This window comes from Schistocerca cancellata, chromosome 2 (genome assembly GCF_023864275.1).
Source record: "Schistocerca cancellata isolate TAMUIC-IGC-003103 chromosome 2, iqSchCanc2.1, whole genome shotgun sequence".
Taxonomy (NCBI): Eukaryota; Metazoa; Arthropoda; class Insecta; order Orthoptera; family Acrididae; genus Schistocerca; species Schistocerca cancellata.
Window position 1 is genome coordinate 579317472 of NC_064627.1, and position 23767 is coordinate 579341238.

Here is a 23767-nt window from a genome sequence, read left to right on the forward strand (position 1 = left end):
CACACGTTCATTCATTCATTCATTCATTCATTTCATTGTTGCCCTTATGGACAGTGTTTGAACTCGAAAATCACATGATGACACAATTTTCACTTCTTTCCTTTCTTCCTCTTCTCTTCCCAAAATCTCTTCATCCTTTGGCTGTGCTCCTGTTTCCTTTGCTCTGTCCATAATGTTCCTGTCTTCTTTCTCTCCTTTACAATAAATTTTGCACTCCTAACTTTGTTTCTGAAGTATTTCCTGTCTCCTATCATTTGCCTGTTGATCCCTATCTGCCTTAAGTCTTCGTCTATTTCATGATACTAATTTGTTTTCTTGCTTGAGCTGTTTACTACATCAAAAATTTTCTTTGTAAGTCGGTTGTTGTCCATTCTCTGTATGTGCCCATAGAAAGTTAATCTGCGTTTTCTGATCGCGTCTGTTAGTCTGTCAGTGTGCTGGTACAGCTCTTTGGTAGGTCGCTTCATCCATATGCCATCTCTGTGAATTGGTCCAAATATTTTTCTGAGAATTTTGCGTTCTATTTTTTCTGTGTCTATGATGCCTGATGCTCCAATTGTGGTTGTTTCTGACGCGTACAATGCTTCTGGTAATACAACTGTTTTGTAGTGCCTAAGTTTGGCCTGCCTCGATATGCTTTTCTTATTATAATGTGACCATGTGAGTTTGTATGCCTTCTGGAGTTTCTTCGTTCGTTCCATGTTAGCCGCCTTGTTTGATCCTCCCATTTGTATGTACTCCCCTAAATACTTAAATTTTTCGACTCTTTCTACGGATCCATATACAGTATGCATGGTGTGTACATTGTTGGTCTGTCGTTCCATATATTGTGTCTTCTCGTAAGATACCTGCAGACCTGTTTTGGCAGCTATTTCATGCAAGCATTCCAGTGCTTCCTTTGCCTCCTGTGTATTATTGCTGAGTATGGCTATATCATCTGCAAATGCCAGACATTTTATGATTGTTTTGGTTTCACGTGTTCTTCCCAGCTGTATTCCTTTAACTTGTTCCTCCCACTGCTTGATAATTTTGTCTAACACCATGTTGAACAGGATTGGTGAGAGCCCGTCTCCTTGTCGGACACCTGTGTGTATGTGGAAGGGTTCCGAAATTTCTCCCATGAACTTAATCTTGGAGGTAGTGTCTGTAAGCGTCTGTTGTATAAGTGCCCTGGTTTTTCTGTCGATACCATATTCTTCCAGCACGTCAAAGACACACACACACACACACACACACACACACACACACACACACACACATATATATATATATATATATATATATATATATATATATATATATATATATTTTTTTTTCTGGGAAACTGAGTGGATACTTGAAAAAGTAAGCTGCACATTTCATTCCAGGCTAAGGCCATGCACAACAAGAGTGGCGCCTTGTCAGACGAAAGTACATGTTCTGAGTTTCCGATAGACACAATTCTGCTGTAGTACGAATAACTGAAGCACCACAAACCGGGAGTGAAATGGCGCCACTACTGGGAACGTGTTCCAAAGAAGAAGTACACGGGACATATTCACAATGTAATTCTGGTGATATATGGGCCGCATGCATTGTCGTGTCCTGCTGTGGTGCCAACAACTTGACCAAGGTCGCACAGATGTGGGTGATGCTGATTGGAAAATTTATTTATTATTATTTATTCATATGGCTCACACGCAGTTTAAAATTACAGGTATTTAACATTAATAATACTATATATAACAGGAATATGAAAATACAAAACTACAAAAAAAAACGATCAAAATGTCAATATTTAGGTTCCAATCCATATAAGAGCCGTATCATCAGCCTTCATGAGGTGGCTCCAACGCAAGGGGTATTCATCTCCTTTCTTTCTTTCTTTCTTTTGCTTGTGCCTTTTCCCGCAAGGACACAGGGTCGGCATGGTTAATCGGATTTGGCAAGGTTAGTTGAAGGGGTGGCTGGATGCCCTCCCTGCCGCCTCTCCGTACCCCCCGGGACGGAATTAGTGTACCCCAACTGTCTGTGCCCAGTGTAGTCCATGGAATAGTGTGAATGTGTTCAGATGTCTGCGAGCCATGTAACTGAGACGGGACGTGGGGACCAGCCCAGTATTCACCTAGTGCGATGTGGAAAACCGCCTAAAAACCACATCCAGCCTGGCCGGAACACCGGCCTCCGTCGTTAAGCCGCCGGGCGCATTCGATCTGGGGCCGGCGTGCCTACCCGAATCCAGGAAGCAGCGCATTAGCGCTCTCGGCTCACCTGGCGGGTCAAGGGGTATTCATCTTTAATGTACTTTATTGTCTGATTCAGAACCCCACAGTTACAAACCGGAGACGCTGTAGCACCCCACTTGTAAAGAAAGAGTTCACATTGTCCATGTCTAGTGCGAGCTCTGTACAATTTTACCCATAGTTTGCCAGTAGTATCACAGTTAGACTTTCAGAACTACTCACGCCGTTCAGGATTTTCAATAAGCTGACAGCTCTGGTCCCACAGGTCTCTCACCCCGGTATTACTGGCATCGAGCTGTTTTGTTTGCCGTATTGGTCGATTTCTTGAACGGAGTCTATTTTCTCGTAGACTTGGTAAGTCTTTCTGTATGGGTAATTCCAGGTTCTCCTGTAGTTTGCAGTATTCCCTAAGCAAGGCCTCACCTCTAGGGATTGCGGGTGGATATATGTTGCTCAGTAGAGGAAGCCAATATATCGGTGTTGGCCGGATTGCCTCAGTTATTAAACGCATAGTGTGGTTCAACTGGACGTCGATCAAGTAGGTGCGGCAACTGTTTAGCCACACCCGGGCACAATGCTTGACTGGTAAGAAGACCAGCCCAGTGGATGATGTGCACAAGGTATCCGCTGAAGCTCCCCGTGTCATTAGACACAATTTTTGCATAATATTATCAGGATTTTTTTATCTTGGCTGCAGTATTTTCAGGATGTTTCCTTTATGAAAGGGTGCGGTCTGTGGGACCATGACTATCGGGCTGTTGGCGCCCTGGATCCTCAACCGGAAACCTGGCGTTGTTGGCCATGGCAGTGGAATCGTCATGGCTCCACATCCCTGTTGGTGCATTTCAGAACAAACCTAGCGCAGTTGGTCCGGCAATGGAGTCGGCATAGATCCACATCCATGTCGGTACCAACCAGAACTTCACTGACACTCTTCCTGCACGTCGCGGCACGCGCTGTAAAAGGTTGTTATTCAGGCTTCCGACAGGCGGTCACATTACTGTGACAGGACAGTGTATTGCTTGTGTAGCAGACCACAATTGAGGCTTTCTCTGGAACAACGACTGAAATGCAGTATGTGGAAATCGAGATACAGAGCATCAAATATTTCTCGTCATGTTTTCATTCATTTCAAACCCCCGTACATAGACGAAATTTCAGTCAAATAGAAACGACGTATTGTTGTTTCAGAATAAATGACACGATAGTGTAATATGTATGACTTACATGCTGATTTAAACTGATGACGTAGCACCAAACCTAAGTTGTTTCTCCATAAATCACTGTATAACACGAAAAAAACCATTTTCCATATTTGACTATTAAACAGTCGTTAAATCTAAAAGTTGCGTACTCATACCGTAAAGCAACAAAATATATTTTTAAAAAAATGGCTCTGAGCACTATGGGACTCAACTGCTGTGGTCATAAGTCCCCTAGAACTGAGGACTACTTAAACCTAACTAACCTAAGGACATCACACACATCCATGCCCGAGGCAGGATTCGACATCCATGCCCGAGGCAGGATTCGAACCTGCGACCGTAGCGGTCGTGCGGTTCCAGACTGTAGGGCCTTTAACCGCTCGGCCACTCCAAAATATATTTTTATTCGGCAAACATAATTAGCTTTCAAAGCAACAGTACACTGTAGAAGTATTCTTTAAGACATATATCCCAACGAACATAGCACATAATTATCCTCTTTAACCTTCGAAAAACATACCCAAAATGAGAGAAATAACTTTATTGAATTTCAGGCATACATGGGAAACAACACCGTCCTCAACAATGATCTGCAACAGTCTACGCGTGGCTACTACCGATCATTTGTCTGTTCCGCATCCTGAGCAGTCACTGTCTGTCGCAGATCCATAACCGTCGACAATATTCTTCAGCATTTCAGCATTGTCGTCTCGAACGAACTTGAGTAGTGCGAAGGTATCTTTCTTCTTTGCATCCCAAGACGAGACGTCTTCTCCATCACCATGTCCCTCTTTCGCATTGGCAATGTACATCCTCGTTTCTGAATGTTCCTGAATAAGTGTAAATAGACGAGAATGTAAATGTCGTGTGACTAGGGCCTCCCGTCGGGTAGACCGTTCTCCGGGTGCAAGTCTTTCGATTTGACGCCACTTCGATAACTTGCGTGTAGATGTGGACGAAATGATGATGATTAGGACGACACAACACCCAGTCCCTGATCGGAGAAAATCTTAGACCCAGCCAGGAATCGAAGCAGGGCCCTTCGGATTGACATTCTGTCGCGCTGACCACTCAGCTACCGGGGCCGGACAGTAGACGAGAATAAAAATACGTCTCCGTTGTAATAGAAATTGACGTATTTTGTATTCCAGATAGTGTCTTTCCTTTGGTTTTTGTGACGCAGTATGGTGATAAAGCTGATGCCCAGTCGTCAGTAATGTCTACTCCTTTCACCACCTCAAAACGTGCTGGATTCTTTCTGCAGCCCTGAAGTATTGAAATATATTGGCTCACATTCTCAATGTTTTCAATATACCTTAACATTTTTCCACATAGGCCGAAGTTACGGTCGCATAAACTGTATGGGCGACCCCGAACCGTAAATATCGTGTTTCATTCTGCATCCGGAGTACCGTATTCGTTTCATGGAGAAAATGTTCTCTGAATGATGTGAATAATTTTGCAGCTCTAAGGTCAAAGTTATCAAAATATTCCCTTTCGGACTTGTCTTGACAGCAATGCAATGATCTGGAAGGAAACTGGTCCCGGATAGCGGACCATGTCCCAAATTTTGTTGCAAATTTTTTGCGATCTATTACTGTATTTCCCTCTTTTGTCTCTACTGTAAGAGCAGTAGCATTCAAAGCGTTTCACACTGTTTTCAAACGACTATCGGTAACTTGCAAGATACTTTGGAATGGAGATTTACAGACTACTGTCTCATCATTGTTCCATTTTAGATGGTATATATAGGTGGAGCTACGATTCCGACCAGACCTAGATGCATCAGATGGTATTTTCTTTTAAATTAAACATAACATCCATTTATTTTGTGTCTTCTTGTTACCGAAAGCAAGCCAAAATCATTCATGGATCTGTTCTCGATATATTGCGCATATTTTTAGGCAGCATTTCTTTACGACACATTTCTTACTGACTGCAAATTTCTTTGAACAGACTTTCTTACCGGTTTCCGGCGAAACATGACATTGGCCGGAATTTCTCTTCTTCTTTTCGTCCTCTTTCTTCCACCTCCCCTCCTGAATTTTATGTTTCCTTCCAATTAGTGGTTCTCATAATCACACTGGATATACATACTATCACAATCACTTCCCATATTTTGTTTGCAGTCTCTATTTACTACTTCCTATGTGATGTTGTCAAACGTAAATTCCACGGTACGGATGTCCCGTCACTGACAAATACATCTGAGCACAGCGCACACACAACAGTGGGACTAGCGGCGTGAAAGTTCTCTATTGGCAACGGCGGTCGGTGGAACAACGGCTTGGGCCTTGGAGCAGCACGGCCGTTAAATATGTCTAGAAGGCATTGCGACTGTCGGAAGGTAATAATAATTTGTGAGTACAAAGACTGGTTTGTACAGATGCAGTTGCTGCAGGAAACGGAAAAACGGCTTAATGGACCTTAAGTCGTTTTTTCAGGGAATGCCTCAATTGTAAGAGTCCACGGACATGATAGGGAAGCAGTAGATGAGAATGGAGGCAGACATGGCTGTAGCCTGTCTACAATGTTAGTCAATCCGTGAGTCAAGCAAGCTGCGGAAGAAACAAAAGGGAAATTTGGAAGAGGAATTTTAAATTCAGTGAGACGAAATTAAAACATTTAAATTTGCTGATGATATTGTAATTCTGTCAGCGGCGGCTAAGGATTTGGAAGAGTAGTTGGACAGAATGGACAGTGTCTTGAAAGGTGGTTATAAGATGAACATAAAAAGAAGTAAAACAGGGGTTATGAAATGTACTTGAATTAAAACAGGTGATTCTGAGGGCATTCGTTTAGCAAATGTAGTAGATCAGTTTTACCATTTGTGCTAAAAGATAAACGACGACGACCGAAGCAGTGCGGGCATTAAATGCAGACTGCCAATAGCAAGGAAAACATTACTGAATAAGAGAATTTTTTAACATCTAGACATGTTATAATTAAATTCTTTAGCCGCGTTTTTCTGTCAGTATGCGACGGATAGTCGCAAGAAGTATGTAAGGATTTTCACGCTGTTTTCGCTGACAGACTGATTCACGACGTAGGTTCGTGTACATAATTCATTACCGCTACACCAGACAAGTTGTCCCGCCATAGATACTTAGGGCTACCCATACGAACCCAATACAGGTCATTTAGTCGAATATAAATTTAAATGTTAGAAAGTTTTGTCTGGAATGTAGCCTTGTACGGCAGACAAGAAGAGAACGGCTCAGTCTCCAGCTCTCGGCTGACGTACCTCTACAGAGCGGCAAGTTCAAAATTTATCTTTTTCTGTGTTGTCCTCGCAGTACATTTATTAAATTACTTGCATGCTTTTCTGTTTATTTCTGTGTTGTCCTCGCAGTACATTTATTAAATTACTTACATGTTTTTCTGTTTAAGAGGTTTAGTCTCACGTTTTTGTAAGTGTAAACTCGTTCAGTTTGTAGCACAGTAGTTCCTAATTTGTTTGAAAGCAGCCGTTTGTTCGTTTAGTAAGTCTGACAGTCAGGCTCCAGCTCTCGGCTGATATACGTCTATAGAGCGGCAGGTTAAGTGTTTATCATTTTCTGTGTTTTCCTCGTAGTGTATTTATTAAATTTCGTGCGTGTTTTTTTGTTTACATGGTTTAATCTCGCGTTTTTGTAAATATAAATTCATTCATTCTGTAGCATAGTAGTTACTTACCGAACAGCCAGCTACGTAGCTCATTAACTCTTTAGCTTGCCATAGGTGACACAGCAGGAGTGTAGCAGCTTGCATATCTAGGAATCCATCTGCTTTTCTGGTTTACCTCTTCAGTTAGTCTTGCTATGATAGGATGTGTGCATGCTGCGTGCTGATGCAGGAGCAGCTGGCCACAGCTCGCGAACAGCTGAATGCGTTTTTGGCTATGGTCAATCACCTTCAGGCAGCTGCCTCTGGGTGTGGCAGTGACAGAGAATCTGGCGCGTCGCATGGGACACCTCAGGCGTCACTTGTTTTGCCCACGTGCTCTGCTTCCGTGGCAGCTGCTAGTGCACCAAACACGCTGGATCCGCCCTCACAGCAGGGTGAGCGGCGGGGTAGTAACGCGTTCGCGTCGCTCGAGGCGTAGGGCCAATGTGGAGACCGGCCGCCTGGCCTCGTCCATTCACCCTCTGAGTGGAGTCGTAGCCGCTCCTTCAGCAGGGTCGGAGCAGTCACACAGGGAAAAGGGTTTACTATGTATCCTGAGCTCCAACGTTAAGCGCGTTATAGAATCCCTTAGGCAGATGGCATTAAAGGCTGGAAAAAAAAGCCAATGTGCACTCGGTACGACTGCCGGTAGTTCAAAAATGGTTCAAATGGCTCTGAGCACTGTGGAACTCAACTTCTGAGGTCATTAGTCCCCTAGAACTTAGAACTAGTTAAACCTAACTAACCTAAGGACATCACACACATCCATGCCCCGTGTCCGCCGCTTGTGGTCTCGCGGTAGCGTTCTCGCTTCCCGAGCACGGGGTCCCGGGTTCGATTCCCGGCGGGGTCAGGGATTTTCACCTGCCTCGAGATGACAGGGTGTTTGTGTTGTCCTCATCATTTCATCATCATCCAGGAAAGTGGCGAAATTGGACTGCGCAAAGGTTGGGAAATTGTACGGGCGCTGATAACCGCGCTGTTGAGCGCCCCACAAACCAAACACCATCATCATCACATCCATGCCCGAGGCAGGATTCGAACCTGCGACCGTAGCAGTCTCGCGGTTCCAGACTGCAGCGCCTAGAACCGCACGGCCAATTCGGCCGACTGCCGGTAGTCTCATGCGAGATATGGAAGCGGCCTTGCCTGCGGCTGTGGAGCGTGCAGGGTGAAGTCTGCAAGCTGTGGCTCACGTCGGCACCAAAAACACCTGTCACGTGGGTTCTGAGGCCATCCTTAGTTCATACAGGCGGCTGGCGGAGGTGATAAAGACTGCTGGCCTCGCCAGTGGGGTCGAAACAGAGCTCGCAATCTGCAACATTGTTCTTGATCGGGGTCCTCTGGTTTGGAGTCGAGTGGAGGGTCTCAACCAAAGACTTCGTCGACTCTGTGACGATCTTGGCTGCAGCTTTCTAGGCCTGCGTTATCGTGTGATGATTTGTAGGACTTTCCTTGATAGACCAGTGAGACACTGCACGAAGGAAGCAGCTGCTCGGGTAGCAGAATACTTGTGGAGTGCACATGGGGCTTTTTTGGGCTAGACGGTAGTTTGAGATGCTTTGATGAACAACCGCCCATCGACACGCAGCAAGGGAAGTCACATGTCTTTCAGATTTAAGACACTTCAACTTTCAAAATTTTTCAGTAAAATGTCGATGCATTCGTAATAAAGGTCCCGAATTTACTGCCCTCCAGGAAAGTTCTCGCGCTCAAATTTTTCTTGGGACAGAGAGTGGCTAAAGACGAGGTGGAAAGCTCTGAGATATTGAGCGGGTCATGGAACGTATGTCGGAAAGACAGGTCGGAGGCCATAGGAAGGGGAGTGGTCATAGCAGTTGACAAAAATATTGTCTCTGTTGATGTCGCATCGGAATATGACAGTGAAGTTATCTGGTCGCGTATAGCAAGTTAATTGTTGGATTCGTTTTACCGGCCACCCGATGCTGCTGTGACAGTTCTAGAGTCATTCAAGGAAATTCCACTGTCAGTAGCGCGTAAATATCCAGATCATGCAATACGACTTGGAGGCGACTTTAACCTACCGAGTATAGATTGGGATATCTATGGATTCATTGCGGGAGGTTCAGGCAGATAGTCAAGGGAAATACTTTTCAACACGTTTTCTGAAAACTGTCTTGAGCAGCTAGCTCAGCAGCCCATCCGCAATGGTTATATCTTAGACCTTGTAGCTACAAATAGGCCGGACCTCATCGACAGTGTCAGTACAGAAACGAGAATTAGCAATCATGATGTCACTATAACAATTATGGTTATGAAAGTTAATAAATCAGTCAAGTAGGCTAGGAGAGTGTTTTTGGTAGATAGAGCAGATAAGCCGTTGTTAGCACCTCAGACAGTGAATTGACATCATTTAGTTCCAGTAAGATGAGTGTAGAGGAATTATGGTCAAAGTATAAGCAGATTGTGAATTGGAAACTGGAGATTTATATACCTAGTAAGTGGATAAAGAATGGAAAAGATCCACTATCGTTTAACAATGAAATTTGGAAGATGCTGATGAAGCAGAGGCTGTTGCGCTCTAGGTTCAAAAGAGAACGCACAAATGACTACAAGCGAAGGTTAGTGGAGATTCGTGCATCTGTCAAAAGGTCTATGCATACAACTACTACCACCATTACACCTTAGCAAATGATCTAGTAGAGATCTCGAGAAAATTCTAGTTTAACGTAGAATTGCTAAGCGGGTCTAAGGCTTTCATTCAGTCCCTTGTTGATCAGTCTGGTGTGCCACCTGAAGGTAGCGAAACGAAAGCCGAAGTTTTACATTCGTCATTTGACCGTCGGACAGACTCCCGTATTGACGACATAATAATAAACATCCCTGTCGTATCTAATCTACATCCATACTCTGCAAGCCATCTGACACTGTGTGGTGGAGGGTACCTTGAGTACCTCTATCGGTTCTCCCTTCTATTCCAGTCTCGTATTGTTCGTGGAAAGAAAGATAGTCGGTATGCCTCTGTGTGGGCTCTAATCTCTCTGATTTTATCCTCATGGTCTCTTCGCGAGATATACGTAGGAGGGAGCAATATACTGCTTGACACCTCGGTGAAGGCATGTTCTCGAAACTTCAACAAAAGCCCGTACCGAGATACTGAGCGTGTCTCTTGCAGAGTCTTCCACTGGAGTTTATCTATAATCTCCGTAACGCTTTCGCTGTTACTAAATGATCCTGTAAAGAAGCGTGCTGCTCTCCGTTGGATCTTCTCTATCTCTTCTATCAACCCTATCTGGTACGGATCCCACACCAGTGAGCAGCATTCAAGCAATGGGCGAACAAGCGTACTGTAACCTACTTCCTTTGTTTTCGGACTGCATTTCCTTAGGATTCTTCCAATGAATCTCAGTGTGGCACTGCTTTACCGACGATTAATTTTATATGGTCATTCCATTTTAAATCACTCCTAATGCCTACTCCCAGATAATTTATGGAATTAACTGCTTCCAGTTGCTGACCTGCTATATTGTAGCTAAATGATATGTATTCGCAGCACATTGCACTTGTCTACACTGAGATTCAATTGCCGTTCCCTGCGCCATGCGTCAATTCGTTGCAGATCCTCTGCATTTCAGTACAATTTTCATTGTTACAACCTCTAGATATACTACAGCATCATCCGCAAATAGCCCCAGTGAACTTACGATGTTATCCACAAGGTAATTTATATATATTGTGAATAGCTACGGTCGTACGACACTCCCCTGCGGCACACCTGAAATCACTCTTACTTCGGAAGACTTCTCTCCATTGAGAATGGCATGCTGCGTTCTGTTATCTAGGAACTCTTCAATCCAATCACACAACTGGTCTGATAGTCCATATTGTTGTGTTGGCAGAAGAGCCAACACCGTGTTACTAGTGGAGGCTGAAATGCATGCGTTTTAGCTCACGCAGGCTGGCGTGAGGAGGGAAGGACTATACTGACGTGAGGTCTGGAACATGACAAGGAATTAGAATTCAGAAAGCGGGCGTAATTAGTTTGATACTTAACTTTAATCCATTAATGATGAACGTCGCTCTTGACGGTACATGATTCACAATATTACCTGTTCACAATACATTCATAGTAACTGAATATGGCGCCTTACTAGGTCGTAGCAAATGACGTAGCTGAAGGCTATGCTAAACTGTCGTCTCTGCAAATGAGAGCGTATGTAGACAGTGAACCATCGCTATCAAAGTCGGCTGTACAACTGGGGCGAGTGCTAGGGAGTCTAGACTAGACCTGCCGTGTGGCGGCGCTCGGTCTGCAATCACTGATAGTGGCGACACGCGGGTCCGACGTATACTAACGGACCGCGGCCGATTTAAAGGCTACCACCTAGCAAGTGTGGTGTCTGTCGGTGACACCACACATATGCTCTTACTTTGTTCATTAAACGACTGTGGGGAACTGTATCAAACGCCTTGCGGAAGTCAAGAAACACGGCATCTACCTGGGAACCTGGCTCTCTGTCTCGTGGACGAATAGCGTGAACTCGGTTTCACACGATCGTCTTCTTCGAAACCCATGCTGATTCCTACAGAGTATATCTCTAGTCACCAGAAAAGTCGTTATACTCGAACATATACGTGTTCCAAAATTCTACAACTGATCGACGTTAGAGATATAGGTCGATAGTTCTGCACATCTGTTCGACGTCCCTTCTAGAAAACGGGGATGACCAGGGGCCCTTTTCCAATCTTTTGGAATGCTATGCTCTTCTAGAGATTTACGGTACACCGCTGAAAGAAGGGGGGCAAGTTCCTTCGCGTACTCTGTGTAAAATCGAACTGGTATCCCATCAGGTCCAGAGGCCTTTCCTCTTTTGAGCGATTTTAATTGTTTTTCTATCCCTCTGTCATCTAATTCGATATCTACCATTTTGTCATCTGTGCGACAATCTAGAGAAGAAACTACAGTGCAGTCTTCCTCTGTGAAACAGCTTTGGAAAAAGACATTTAGTATTTCGGCCTTTAGTCTGTCATCCTCTGTTTCAGTACCATTTTGGTCACAGAGTGTCTGGGCATTTTCTTTTCATCCACCTACCGCTTTGACATAAGACCAACATTTCTTAGGATTTTCTGCAAAGTCAGTACATAGAACTTTGCTTTCGAATTCGTTGAACGCCACTCGCATAGACCTCCTCACACTACATTTCGCTTCGTGTAATTTTTGCTTGTCTTCAAGGATTTGGCATTGTTTGTGTTTGCTGTGAAGTTCCCTTTGCTTCCGTAGCAGTTTTCTTACTCGGTTGTTGTACCACGGTGGCTCTTTTCCATCTCTTACGATCTTGCTTGGCACATACTCATCTAATGCATATTGTACGATGGTTTTGAAGTTTGTCCACTGATCCTCAACACTTTCTGCACTTGAGATGAAACTTTTGTGTTGAGCCGTCAAGTACTCTGAAATCTGCTTTTTGTCACTTTTGCTAAACAGAAAAATCTTCCTACCTTTTTTAATATCTCTATTTACGGCTGAAATCACCGATGCTGTAACCGCTTTATGATCGCTGATTCCCTGTTCTGCGTTAACTGTTTCAAATAGTTCGAGTCTGTTTGTCACCAGAAGGTCTAGTATGTTATCGCCACGAGTCCGTTCTCTGTTTAACTGCTCAAGATAGTTTTCAGATAATGAACTTAAAAAAATTTCACTGGATTCTTTGTCCCTGCCACCCGTTATAAACGTTCGAGTCTCCCAGTCTATATCTGGTAAATTAAAATCTCCATCCAAAACTATAACATGGTCGGGAAACCTTCTCGAAATATTTTCCAAATTTTCCTTCAGATGTTCTGCCACAACAGCTGCTGAGCCAGGGGGCCTATAGAGACATCTAATTACCATTTTTGAACCTGCTTTAACCGTGAACTTCAGCCAAATTATTTCACATTTTGGATCTCCGTCAATTTCCTTAGATGCTATCGCACTTTTTATCGCTATAAACACGCCTCCCCCTTCACTGTCCAGCCTGTCTCCGCGGTATACATTCCAATCTGAATTTAGAATTTAAATACTGTTTACATCTGATTTCAGCCAACTTTCCATCCCTAGTACTATGTGGGCATTATGACCATTTATTAATGAGAGCCGTTCTGGGACCTTTCTATAGACGCACCTGCAGTTTACTATTACCTCATTAATATTGTCATTCCCTGTTGCATTTTGCCTACTCCTACCTTGTCGCGTCTCAGTAGGCGTCTTGTTGGGCCTAGGGAGGGAATTCTCTCACCTAAAAAACCCACAAGTGCACTCCACACGTACTCCGCTACCCTTGTAGACGCTTCCTGCGTGTAGTGCACGCCTGACCTATTCAGGGGGACCCTACATTTCTCCACCCGACAGCGGAGGTCGAGAAATTTGCATCCCAGATCTCCACAGAACGTCTGAGTCTCTGGTTTAAGCCTTCCACTCGGTTCCAAACCAGAGGACTGCAATCGGTTCTGGGAACGATACTACAAATAGTTAGCACAGATTCCACCCCGCGAGCGAGGCTTTCTGCCTTCACCAACTTCGCCAACCGCCTGTATGATATGAACTGAGGATGACCTCTGAACCCAGACGGCAGGAGGCATTGGCGCCAACATGAGCAACAATTTGCAGTCGGGTGCACCCAGTGCTCTCTATCGCCGCCGGCAGAACCTCCTCCACATCTCGGATGAGACCCCCCGGCAAGCAGACAGAGTGAACACTGGTCTTCTTCCCCGACCTTTCCGCTATTTCCTTAAGAGGCTCCATCACAACACTGGAGCTCCCAGTCGCTAAAAAGCCCCTACCCCCGTGTGCCTGCTCGGTCCTTGCTGAAGGAGCGGCCACATGTCGACTCACAGGCATAGCGGGCGATGCCACACGGCCAGCCTCCACATTGACCTTCCGCCTCGTGCGACACGAACGCCGTTGGACCCGCCACTCCCCTTGGGGAGAGGGTGGCCCAACCCCGCCCGGTACCCGCGAAGATGTCTCGACAGCAGGGGCCGTGGGTGAAGCATGTGACACCTGGGCTATACCATGCGACGCACCACTGCCGCTACACTCCGAGGCAGCAGCCTGAAGACGGCTGATCGTGGCCATCAGCACGTTCATCTGTTCGCGAACAGTGGCCAGCTCCTCCTGCGTCCGTACACAGCAGTCACACTTCCTACCCATCCTAAGAAATCAACAGTTTACTGTAGAGAGTTAAGTAACCAACTTTTAACTAGACTGCTAATTCACTAAAGGCGGCTGATAGCTGACTAAACTGTGGTTACTAGACACTTCTTGTTGGAAACAATGAAAATAAACATTAACTGTCTCTGGACTGTATTCAAAACAAACACGAAATCTATGGAACACTATTACTAGTACTCGAAAATTAAAGCTTCCTAAAAGCAAAAACACACGGAACAAGAAGTGACAAGTAAGAAAAACACAGTTAATACTCAAATATATGTAGCTTGCTGCACAGGAGATGTGAAGCAGAAGGCAGTTACGACGACACAACTGAATGATGAAACAACTGAATGATTTGAAAGCAAGTAAATCACCAGGTCCGGATGTAATTCCAGTTCGGTTTTACAAAGAGTACTCTACGGCACTGGCCCGTTACCTAGCCTGCATTTATCATGAATCTCTCACCCAGCACAAAGTCCGAAGTGACTGGAAAAAAATCGCAGGTGACTGCAGTATACAAGAAGGGTAAAAGGACGGAACCGTAAAATTACAGATCAAAACCCCTAAATTCGGTTTGCTGTAGAATCCTTGAATAGATTCTCAGTTAGAAAATTTCAAACTTTCTTGAGATTGAGAAGCTTATGTCCATGTATCCGCATGGTTTAGAAAGCATTGTTCGAATGAAACTCAGCTTGCCCTTTTCTCATGATATACTGCGAACTAAGGGTTCCATATTTCTAGATTTTTCGGAAAGCGTTTGACACTCTGCTCCAGTGCAGGCTGTTAACGAAGGTATGAGCATATGGAAGAAGTTCACAGATATGTGAGTGACTCGAAGACTTCTTAAGTATTAGAACCCAGTACGTTGTCCACGACGGTGAGTGTTCATCAGAGACGAGGATGTCGTCAGGAGTGCCCCAGGGAAGTGTGATAGGACCGCTGTTGTTCTCTGTATACATAAGTGATTTTCAGACAGGTTGGGCAGAAGTCTGAGATTGCTTGCTGATGATGCTGTGGTGTACAGTAAAGTGTCGAAGTTGAACGATTGTAGAAGGTACAAGACGACTTACAGACAGTTTCCAGTTACAGTACTAGGAGTGTCCTGCTTGACACAATGAAGTCGTTTTAATATCTCGGCGTAACGTTGCAAAGCGATATGAAGTGGAATGAAAATGTGAGAACTGTGGTAGCGAGGGCGAATGGTCGACATCGGTTTATTCGGAGAATTTTAGGAATGAGTGGTTCAGCTGTAGAGGACACCGCGTATAGGACACTGGTGCAACCTATTCTTGAGTAGTGCTCGAGTGTTTGGGATTTGTGCCAGGTCGGATTGAATGAAGTCTTCGTAGCAATTCAGAGGCGGACTACTGGATTTGTTACCCACAGGTATAAACAACGCGTAAGTGTTACGGACGTACTTCGGGAACTCAAATGGGAATCCCTGGACAGAAGGCAACGTTATTTTCGAGAAACACTATTGAGAAAATTTAGAGAACCGGCATTTGAAGCTGACTGCCAAAAGATTATACTGGCGCCAACATATGTTGCACATAAGGGTCACGAAGACAGGGTACGAGAAATTAGGGCTCATACAGAATCATATAGACCTTTTCCTTCGTTCTATTTGTGAGAGGAACAGGAAAGGAAGATACTAGTAGGGGTGGAGGGTACTCTCCACCATGCACCGTGCGGTGGCTTACGAAGTATAGATCTAGATGTAGAAATGTGGTGGTACAGATTAGATGGGTAGATCGAATTAATAATGAAGAAGTGCTAAATCAAATTGGAAAAATGAAAGTTGCCCGTAATTAATCTAAAATAAGGATCGACTGATAGGACACATCCGGAGGCATCAATGGATCATCAATTTGATAATGGAGGGATTATGAGGGCCAAAAATTTTAGAGGGAGGCCAAGGATCGACTACAGTAAGCAGCTTCAAATGGATGTAAATTGCAGTAGTTACGCAGATATAAAGATGTTAGGACAGAAGACCACAACAGTTAGAAAAAGACTTTTGTAAGTTGACAGTGGAATAGTTTTCGAGTCTTTGATAGTCGAATATGAGGTATGTATTAGCAGTTCCAAACGCCATTCTGGAATATAGCCGGGAAAAATTGCCCTATTAAAATGTTGGTCCGTCCAAACAGTAACACCTTCAGCCACTGGCCAAGCATAAATTAGCTGACTTGTGTCACACGGCGCTGGTGTCAGTGACTGTGGAACCAGGGGTCCGAGGTCGGAAGACCTACTCATTGCCAAGTCTAGGTTGCCACAGTTCCTCGTCTTCGTTCCAGGAAACCTAAAATCTACTGCTTGTGTTGGCGAAGTTAACTAGTCGCCACAGAGGACGTTTACGTGTTACCTCTACCTCACATTTCTTTTGGGGAGTGACTACTGTCCGTTTTCACACAGGGACCTTTGACAGATGTCCTACCATCTTGTCCCTTCTTCTTGTCAGTGTTTTCCATATATTCCTTTCCTCATCGATTCTCCGGATAACCTCCTCATAATTTTCAACGTTCTTCTGCAGCATCGCATCTCAAATGCCCCGATTCTTTTCCGGTTTTCCCACAGTCCGTGTTTCACTACCATAGAGTGATGTGCTCCAAATGCCCATTTTCAGAAATTTCTTCCTCAGATAGAGGCCCACGTTTGATATTAGTAGACTTCTCTTGACTAGGGATGCCCTTCTTGCCAGTGCTAGTCTGTTTTAATTGTCCTCCTTGCTCCATCCGTCACGTGTTATTTTGCTGCCTAGACAGCAGAATTCCTTAACTGCATCTACTTCGTGATCAGCAATCGTAATGTTAAGTTTCTCGCTGTTCTCATTTCTGCTACTTGTCATTACTTTCATCTTTCTCCGATTACTCTCAGTCCATATTCTGTATTCATTAGACTGTTCATTCCATTCAACACATCCTGTAATTCTTCTTCACTTTCACTTAGTATAGGAATGAGCCTTTCTGCTATTTCCATCATTGCTCCTTTGATGTATAGATTGAACAGCAGGAGGAAAGACTACACCCCTGCCTTAAATACTTTTTAATCCGAGCACTTCGTTCTTGGTCTTCCAGTCTTTATTGTTCACTCTTGGCTTTCGTTCATATTGTACATTACCCGTCTTCCCTTACAGCTTACCCCTATTTTTCTCAGAGTTTCGAACATCTTGCACAATTTTACACTGTCGAACGTTTCCTCTAGGCTGAAAAATCCTATTAAGGTGTTTTAATTTTTCTTTAGTCTTGCTTCCATTATCAACCGCAACGTCAGAAATAGCCTCTCTGATGCCTTTACCTTTCCTAAAGTCAAACTGATCGTCATCCAACACATCTTCAATTTTCTTCTCCATTACTCTGTATATTGTTCCTGTCACCAACTTGCATGCATGAGCTGTTAAGCTGATTGTACGAAAATTCTCGCACTTGTCGGCTCTTGCAATTTTCGGAATTAGTGGATGCTGTTTTTCCGAAAGTCAGATGGTATGTCGCCGGATTCATACATTCTACACACTAACGTAAAATCATTTTGTTGCAATCCTCCCCAATGATTTTATAAATTCTGGTGGAAAGTTATCTTATCCCTTCTGCCTTATTTGATTTACAATCATTCAAAGTTCTTTTAAATTCTGATTCTAATACTGGTTCCCCTATCTCTTCCATATCGTCTCCTAGCTTACTTCTATCATGTCATCAGACAAGTCTTCCCTCTCATTGAGGCCTTAAATGTACTCCTTCCACGTATCCGCTCTCTCCTCTGCATTTAACAGCGGAATTCTCGTTGCACCCTTAATATTACCACCTTGATTTTAATTTCGCCGAAGGTTGTTTTGACTTTTCTGTATGCTGAGGCAGACCTTCAGATAATCATTTCTTTTTGATTTTTTTCACAGTTTTCATGCAGCCATTTCACGTTGTCTTTCCTGCACTTCATATTTAATTCATTCCTAAGTGACTTGTATTTCGGTATTCCTGAATTTTCCTGATCATTTTTGTAGTTCCTTCTTTCATTGATCTACTGATGTATTTTGTCTGTTATCCATCTTTTCTTCGCAGTTACCCTCTTTATACCTAAGTCTTTCTCTCTTAACTTCTATGATTACCCTTTTTAGAGATGTCTATTTCTCTTCAGCTGAACTGTCTACTGACTATTCCTTATCGCAGTATCTATAGTCTTTAAGAACTTCAAGCGTATCTCTTCTTTCCTTATGACTTCCGTATCCGATTTCTATGCACATTGATTCTTCCTGACTAGTCTCTTCAACTTCAAACTACTCTTCATCAATACTAAATTGTAATCTGAGTCTTTATCTGTCCCTGCATACGCCTTACAATCCAATAGCTGATTCCGAAGTCTCTGCCTGAGCATGATGCAATCTAACTGAAATCTTCCCGTATCTCCCTGCCTTTTCCAAGTCTACCTCCTCCCCTTGTGCTTCTTGGACAGAGTATTCGCTGTTACCATATCAAATTTATGCAGAGCTCAATTAGTCTTCCTCCTCTCTCATTCCTACTACCAGGCCCATTTTCTACCGTAATCCTTTCCTCTACTCCTTCCGTTACAACAACATTGCAATCCCACATGACTACCAGATTTTCATCTCCCTTTACGTACTGAATTATCCGTTCAATATCGTCATATACTTTCTGTGTCTTTTCATATTCTGCTTGTGACGTCGGTATGTATACTTGAACTATTGTTGTCCGTGTTGGTTTGCTTTCTATTTCTGATGAGAACAACACTATCGCTGAACTGTTCATAGTAACGGACTCTCTGCTCTACCTTCCTATTCATAGCGACTCCTACTCCCGTTATATTATTTTCTGCTGCAGTTGATATTACCTTATACTCATTTCACTTCAACGACCCCCACTACATCTAGACTGAGCGTTAGCATTACCTTTTCAAATTTTCTAGCTTCTCTACCACGTTCAAACATCTGATACTCCACGCCCCTAATCGTAGGGAGTTATCCTTTCGTTGTTTATTCAGTCTTTTTCTCATGGTCACCTCTCGAAGATCCGAATGGGGGACTAGTCCGGAATCTTTTGCCAATGGGGATATCATCATGTCACTTTTTAGTTACAGGCCAAATGTTCTGTGGATACACATTCTGTATCTTTAAATGCAGTGGTTTCCATTGTTTGTTGCGTCTTCATGCCGTTGATGATTGCTGATTCCTCCGCTTTTAAGGGCAGCTTCCCACTTCAAGGGCAAGAGAGTGCAAGGCCGTTAGCTGAGTGAGGGTGATTTCTTAAGTCGGAAGTCTTCGGTTGCCATTGATAATGATTTTTATTTAAGATTCAAGCGCAGATTGGGTTGGAACCCAGAACTGAAGACACCCTGGTTACTAATCCAAGACGGTGTACCAACGCGACGGCACCAGTGCGCTCTCGGATTGCAAGATTGGTCGAGTTACTCAAGTCACCACCGAGGAGCATTGCGGGTTACCTCTACCACATTTCTCTGGTGTCAGCGCACAGACGCTACCCACAGGCGTGGACTGGTGCTCCAACTACAGGTTTACGGGAGAAACCTGCGCGGACTGCCCAGAGGATTAACCGTGGCTCAGTAGTTCAAAATGGTTCAAATGGCTCTGAGCACTATGGGACTTAACTTCTGAGGTCATCAGTCCCCTAGAACTTAGAACTACTTAAACCTAACTAACCTAAGGACATCACACACATCCATGCCCGAGGCAGGATTCGAACGTGCGACCGTAGCAGCAGCGCGGTTCCGGACTGAAGCGCCTAGAACCGCTCGGCCACATCGGCCGGCGGCTCAGTAGTGCTCTCAAATGTTTCAGGAATGTCAGTCAATATAAAATGCACTTTACTCTTGTCTCCCGGAACATCAGGCCCCGATCATCGAAGTAAAGTTAAATATTCCTCATTTCGGTTTTCTAATTTACACCTCGTTAAACATTCTTCTCCGAAATAGAAACTGGTTGTACATTGCTTGCTAGTTATCATTTTGTGAGCTCCAAATGATCATCGACACATAAATTTTGTCACCAGATAGTATCATTTTCATTATGATTTGGTCATTATTGTGAGTAGCTGAATTCTCTTTCAGTTTCGCTCCAGGAGGAGTTGTGTTCGTTGTCTAAGTATGAGAATTAATATGCCTAAAACACATTACTGTCAACAATACGTGTAACGAAAGAAGCTGTAATGTTTTCTGATGTTGGTATTTGATAGTCCCCGACAATGATCCTATTTCTAGGGTGCTGGGAGAAAATTATTATCAACTGCGTTGAAGCAACCTTTCGGTGATGCCCTTTTTTCTCACAGTGGCTGGCTGTTACAGTTTTCTTTAGTGGTCAGTCAACCATATATGCCAGGGAATAACATCTAGTACTTTTTCCGCTAATTCTGAGTTTCTTTAGTATTTTATGTTGTGGCTATATTACAGTTTAATTAAGCGTTGAGACTGTGGCATGCACGTGCATGTAGACTGCAGGTATCATTGAGTGAATTTTACTACCCATGTTAACACAGGTGTTGTTGATAAGCAGCCATTGTACCTCATATTCTGTAATGTGTGTCCATGGGCCATTGCCTCGAGAAGACTCCTTAGGAGGGAACACTTTATTCTCACTAAGCATTAGCTCGTATTTTGCGAAGGCGCTCGTAACCATGCCGTTGATCGCCCTGAAACCAATCTCTTAATCATTATTATCGTTACGAACTGCTGTGTTGACTAGATGACGATCAGTAAGTGGATCACCTAAAACACGTGTCACATTTCTGGATAGCATGAGGAAGAGAGAGAAGAAGAAATAATGAAAATGGGAGAGGGAAAGAGAGAGGAATCCATTGTTCCTTCGATAACTTTCATTGGGTTCCAACTTAAAATTACTCTCTTCGGCTGTGGAAAACATTCGTGAAGCAACATAAATTAAGGGACATTAAAGACTTCTCTGACACAAACCGTGAACCGAGTTGGTCATAATTTCGATATCTTGGTTAACGTATCGCATAATACATTCTGGTAAAAGAGGCAAATCCTGGTCACCTAGTAAAATAATATCCAAGTAAGTCGAGGTTGGAGGGTCAGAGTTTCAATTTCGTGCATGTTCCGTGAGCAGGTACGACGCGACGGACATGAACGTGTGCCGGTCCGCGCTGTCGGCGTGCGTGGTGAAGGACGTGCCCAACGTGCGGGACTACATCCACCAGCAGCGGGAGCGTTTCGTCGAAGAGAAGCGCCTGGGCGCTTCGGCAGCCCGCCAGGCGCCTCAGCAAGCCGCTAGCCAGGTGGGCCACATGCACACCGACTGGAGCGGAGACTGTGGTCCATCCAGCCCTACAGATACGTTTCTCCTCATATTTAACGCCACTAAAAAGATGCAGTAAGAGTACGTGGCTAACGAGTAGGATAGGAATTTGTCTCGGTCGACAGTTTCGAGAAAAACTGCCAAATTCTCGAGAATCTCTTAAAGAATCTCGACAGATTTTGAACTGTCCTGAACTCACTTGACCTGGTATTGAACCAACGCACCTAAGCCGGCCTCACACGAGACGTTTTCTCATCGTGAAACACGCCAGACATGATGTCCGTCATGGTTGCTGCACACTCTTCAAACGACCTGCTACATCTCAAGGAACGTGCTCATTGTGATATGCGACCGCAGCGGCCTCCAGCGGCATTTATTGGCTACTTCCGGCCCGCAAATCGCGCAGTTTGCTTATGAAAATTGACGCGCATTAAACAGCTGCGTTATCGAAGGAGGGATTCAGCCAGTGACACAGACTGCAGCCTTGCAACTTTTTACTCCATGTTTCCAGGAACGTTCACAAAATCAAACAATATTTCTCCTGGGCAGAGACGCTCTCATTTATAACAAATAACAACAAGCGTTGCAGATAAAAGCCAACGGCGTTGCCGCAGTGGTAGCACCGGTTTCCGTAATTTCACCGAAGTTGAGAGCTGTAGGGCTTGGCTAGCACCTGCATCGGTGATCGCCTCCGTCAGTCGAGCGCTGTTGGCAAGCGGGGTGCAACTCTGTCCTTGTGAGGCCAACTGAGGAGCTTCTTGACTCGAAAGTAGCGGCTCCGTCACGAAAACTGACATCGGCCGGGAGAGCGGACTGCTGACCACATGCCCCTCCATATCCACAAACCAGTGACGCCCATCGGCTGAGAATGACGGCGTTCGGTCGATACCGTTGGGCCTTCTGAAGCTTATTCGGAGGGAAAGATTGCAGATCATACTTCTATTAGATTAATAAGAAAGTCCCAGAATGTTTTAGAAAACACAACGTGAACAAAATATACAAAGTTACCCAGACGCGAACATGCTACCTTTCCCTTCACAGTTCACGACCGTCAATAACGCAACAGCAACATCTAATTACATGTTATACAACTTACACATATGTCTAAAGACTCCAACCACAGCTGTCATTACTTGGTATTTAACTATAACAAACTGTGCTAAAAATGAATCGTTTTGATAAATCATCAATCTGTAGTATTCAATTTATAATACGAAGAGCATCAAATGAGAGAAGCCTTTAACTAACGATAGTTGGTGAAGAGCTCTCGAGGTTCCTTCTGGGTGGCAATCTTAAAACACGGCATCTTTCAACATGTACCATAGTCTTTTGAGGAAGTGTAGAGATATGTGGATGCTGTGATAATTATACGAGTGGAGCACTCTCTCCACCTCCCAGACGGAGGGGTACACTCCACTAATATAATTATCACAGCATCCGCATATCTCTACACTTCCTCAAAAGAACTATGGCACTTGTTGAAACGTCGCGTGTTTTAAGAGTGCCATCCAGAAGGAACCCCGAGAGCTCTTCACAAACAGTACGAGTATCGGAGTAGGCCGAAAGAGCCTGCATTCACAAACGATATGTAGTTTCTTGTCATTTTATTGTAACAAATCGTACCAAAAACAACACCTTTTCAAAAGACCCTAAATGTCCTGCATCTTTGAAACAGCTGATAATCATAGCACATGCGTTACAATACAAAAACCGCCAAATACGAAATTCAACTCCGTATGACTTAATCCAATATGCCGTCTCCTAACTTCTGCTTGTGACGTAAAACCGCTGTTGCATCTCAATTGCCTTTACACGATGTAAAATTTCGACTTAGTACTTTGTTCGTTTCTCGCTTCACAACGTAGTGGAATGTGAAGTTCCTCGATGTGACGTCACAAAACTCGCCCAGCTCCTCGTCCACGAACGCCATCACATCCCTTGAGAAGACACTTTTATTGTGGAAAATATTCCCTACGAGTTCGGATTAGCGTTAAAGCCTGTTTTAGACAAGCTAATGTTGTTGTGATCTTCAGTCCAGAGACTGGTTTGATGCAGCTCTCCATGCTACTCTATCCTGTGCAAGCTTCTTTATCTCCGAGTAACTACTGCAACCTATATCCTTCTGATTCTTTTTAATGTATTCGTACCTTGGTCTCCCTCTACGATTTTTACCCTCAGTCCTTCCCTCCAATACAAATTTGATGATCCCCTGATGTCTCGGAACGTGTCCTACCAACCGATCCTTTCTTCTAGTCAAGTTGTG

General features: G+C 44.1%; 1 protein-coding gene across 1 annotated transcript in view; it reads left to right on the forward strand.

The window, feature by feature from the left end:
* Positions 1-23767, forward strand: part of LOC126156678 (kelch-like protein 10) — a 147093-nt gene that overhangs the window by 98539 nt on the left and 24787 nt on the right. Inside the window, exon 10 of the mRNA XM_049916326.1 lies at positions 21316-21484. Within this exon, the coding sequence (XP_049772283.1) occupies positions 21316-21484 (169 nt within the window). The remainder of the gene's footprint in view (positions 1-21315; positions 21485-23767) is intronic.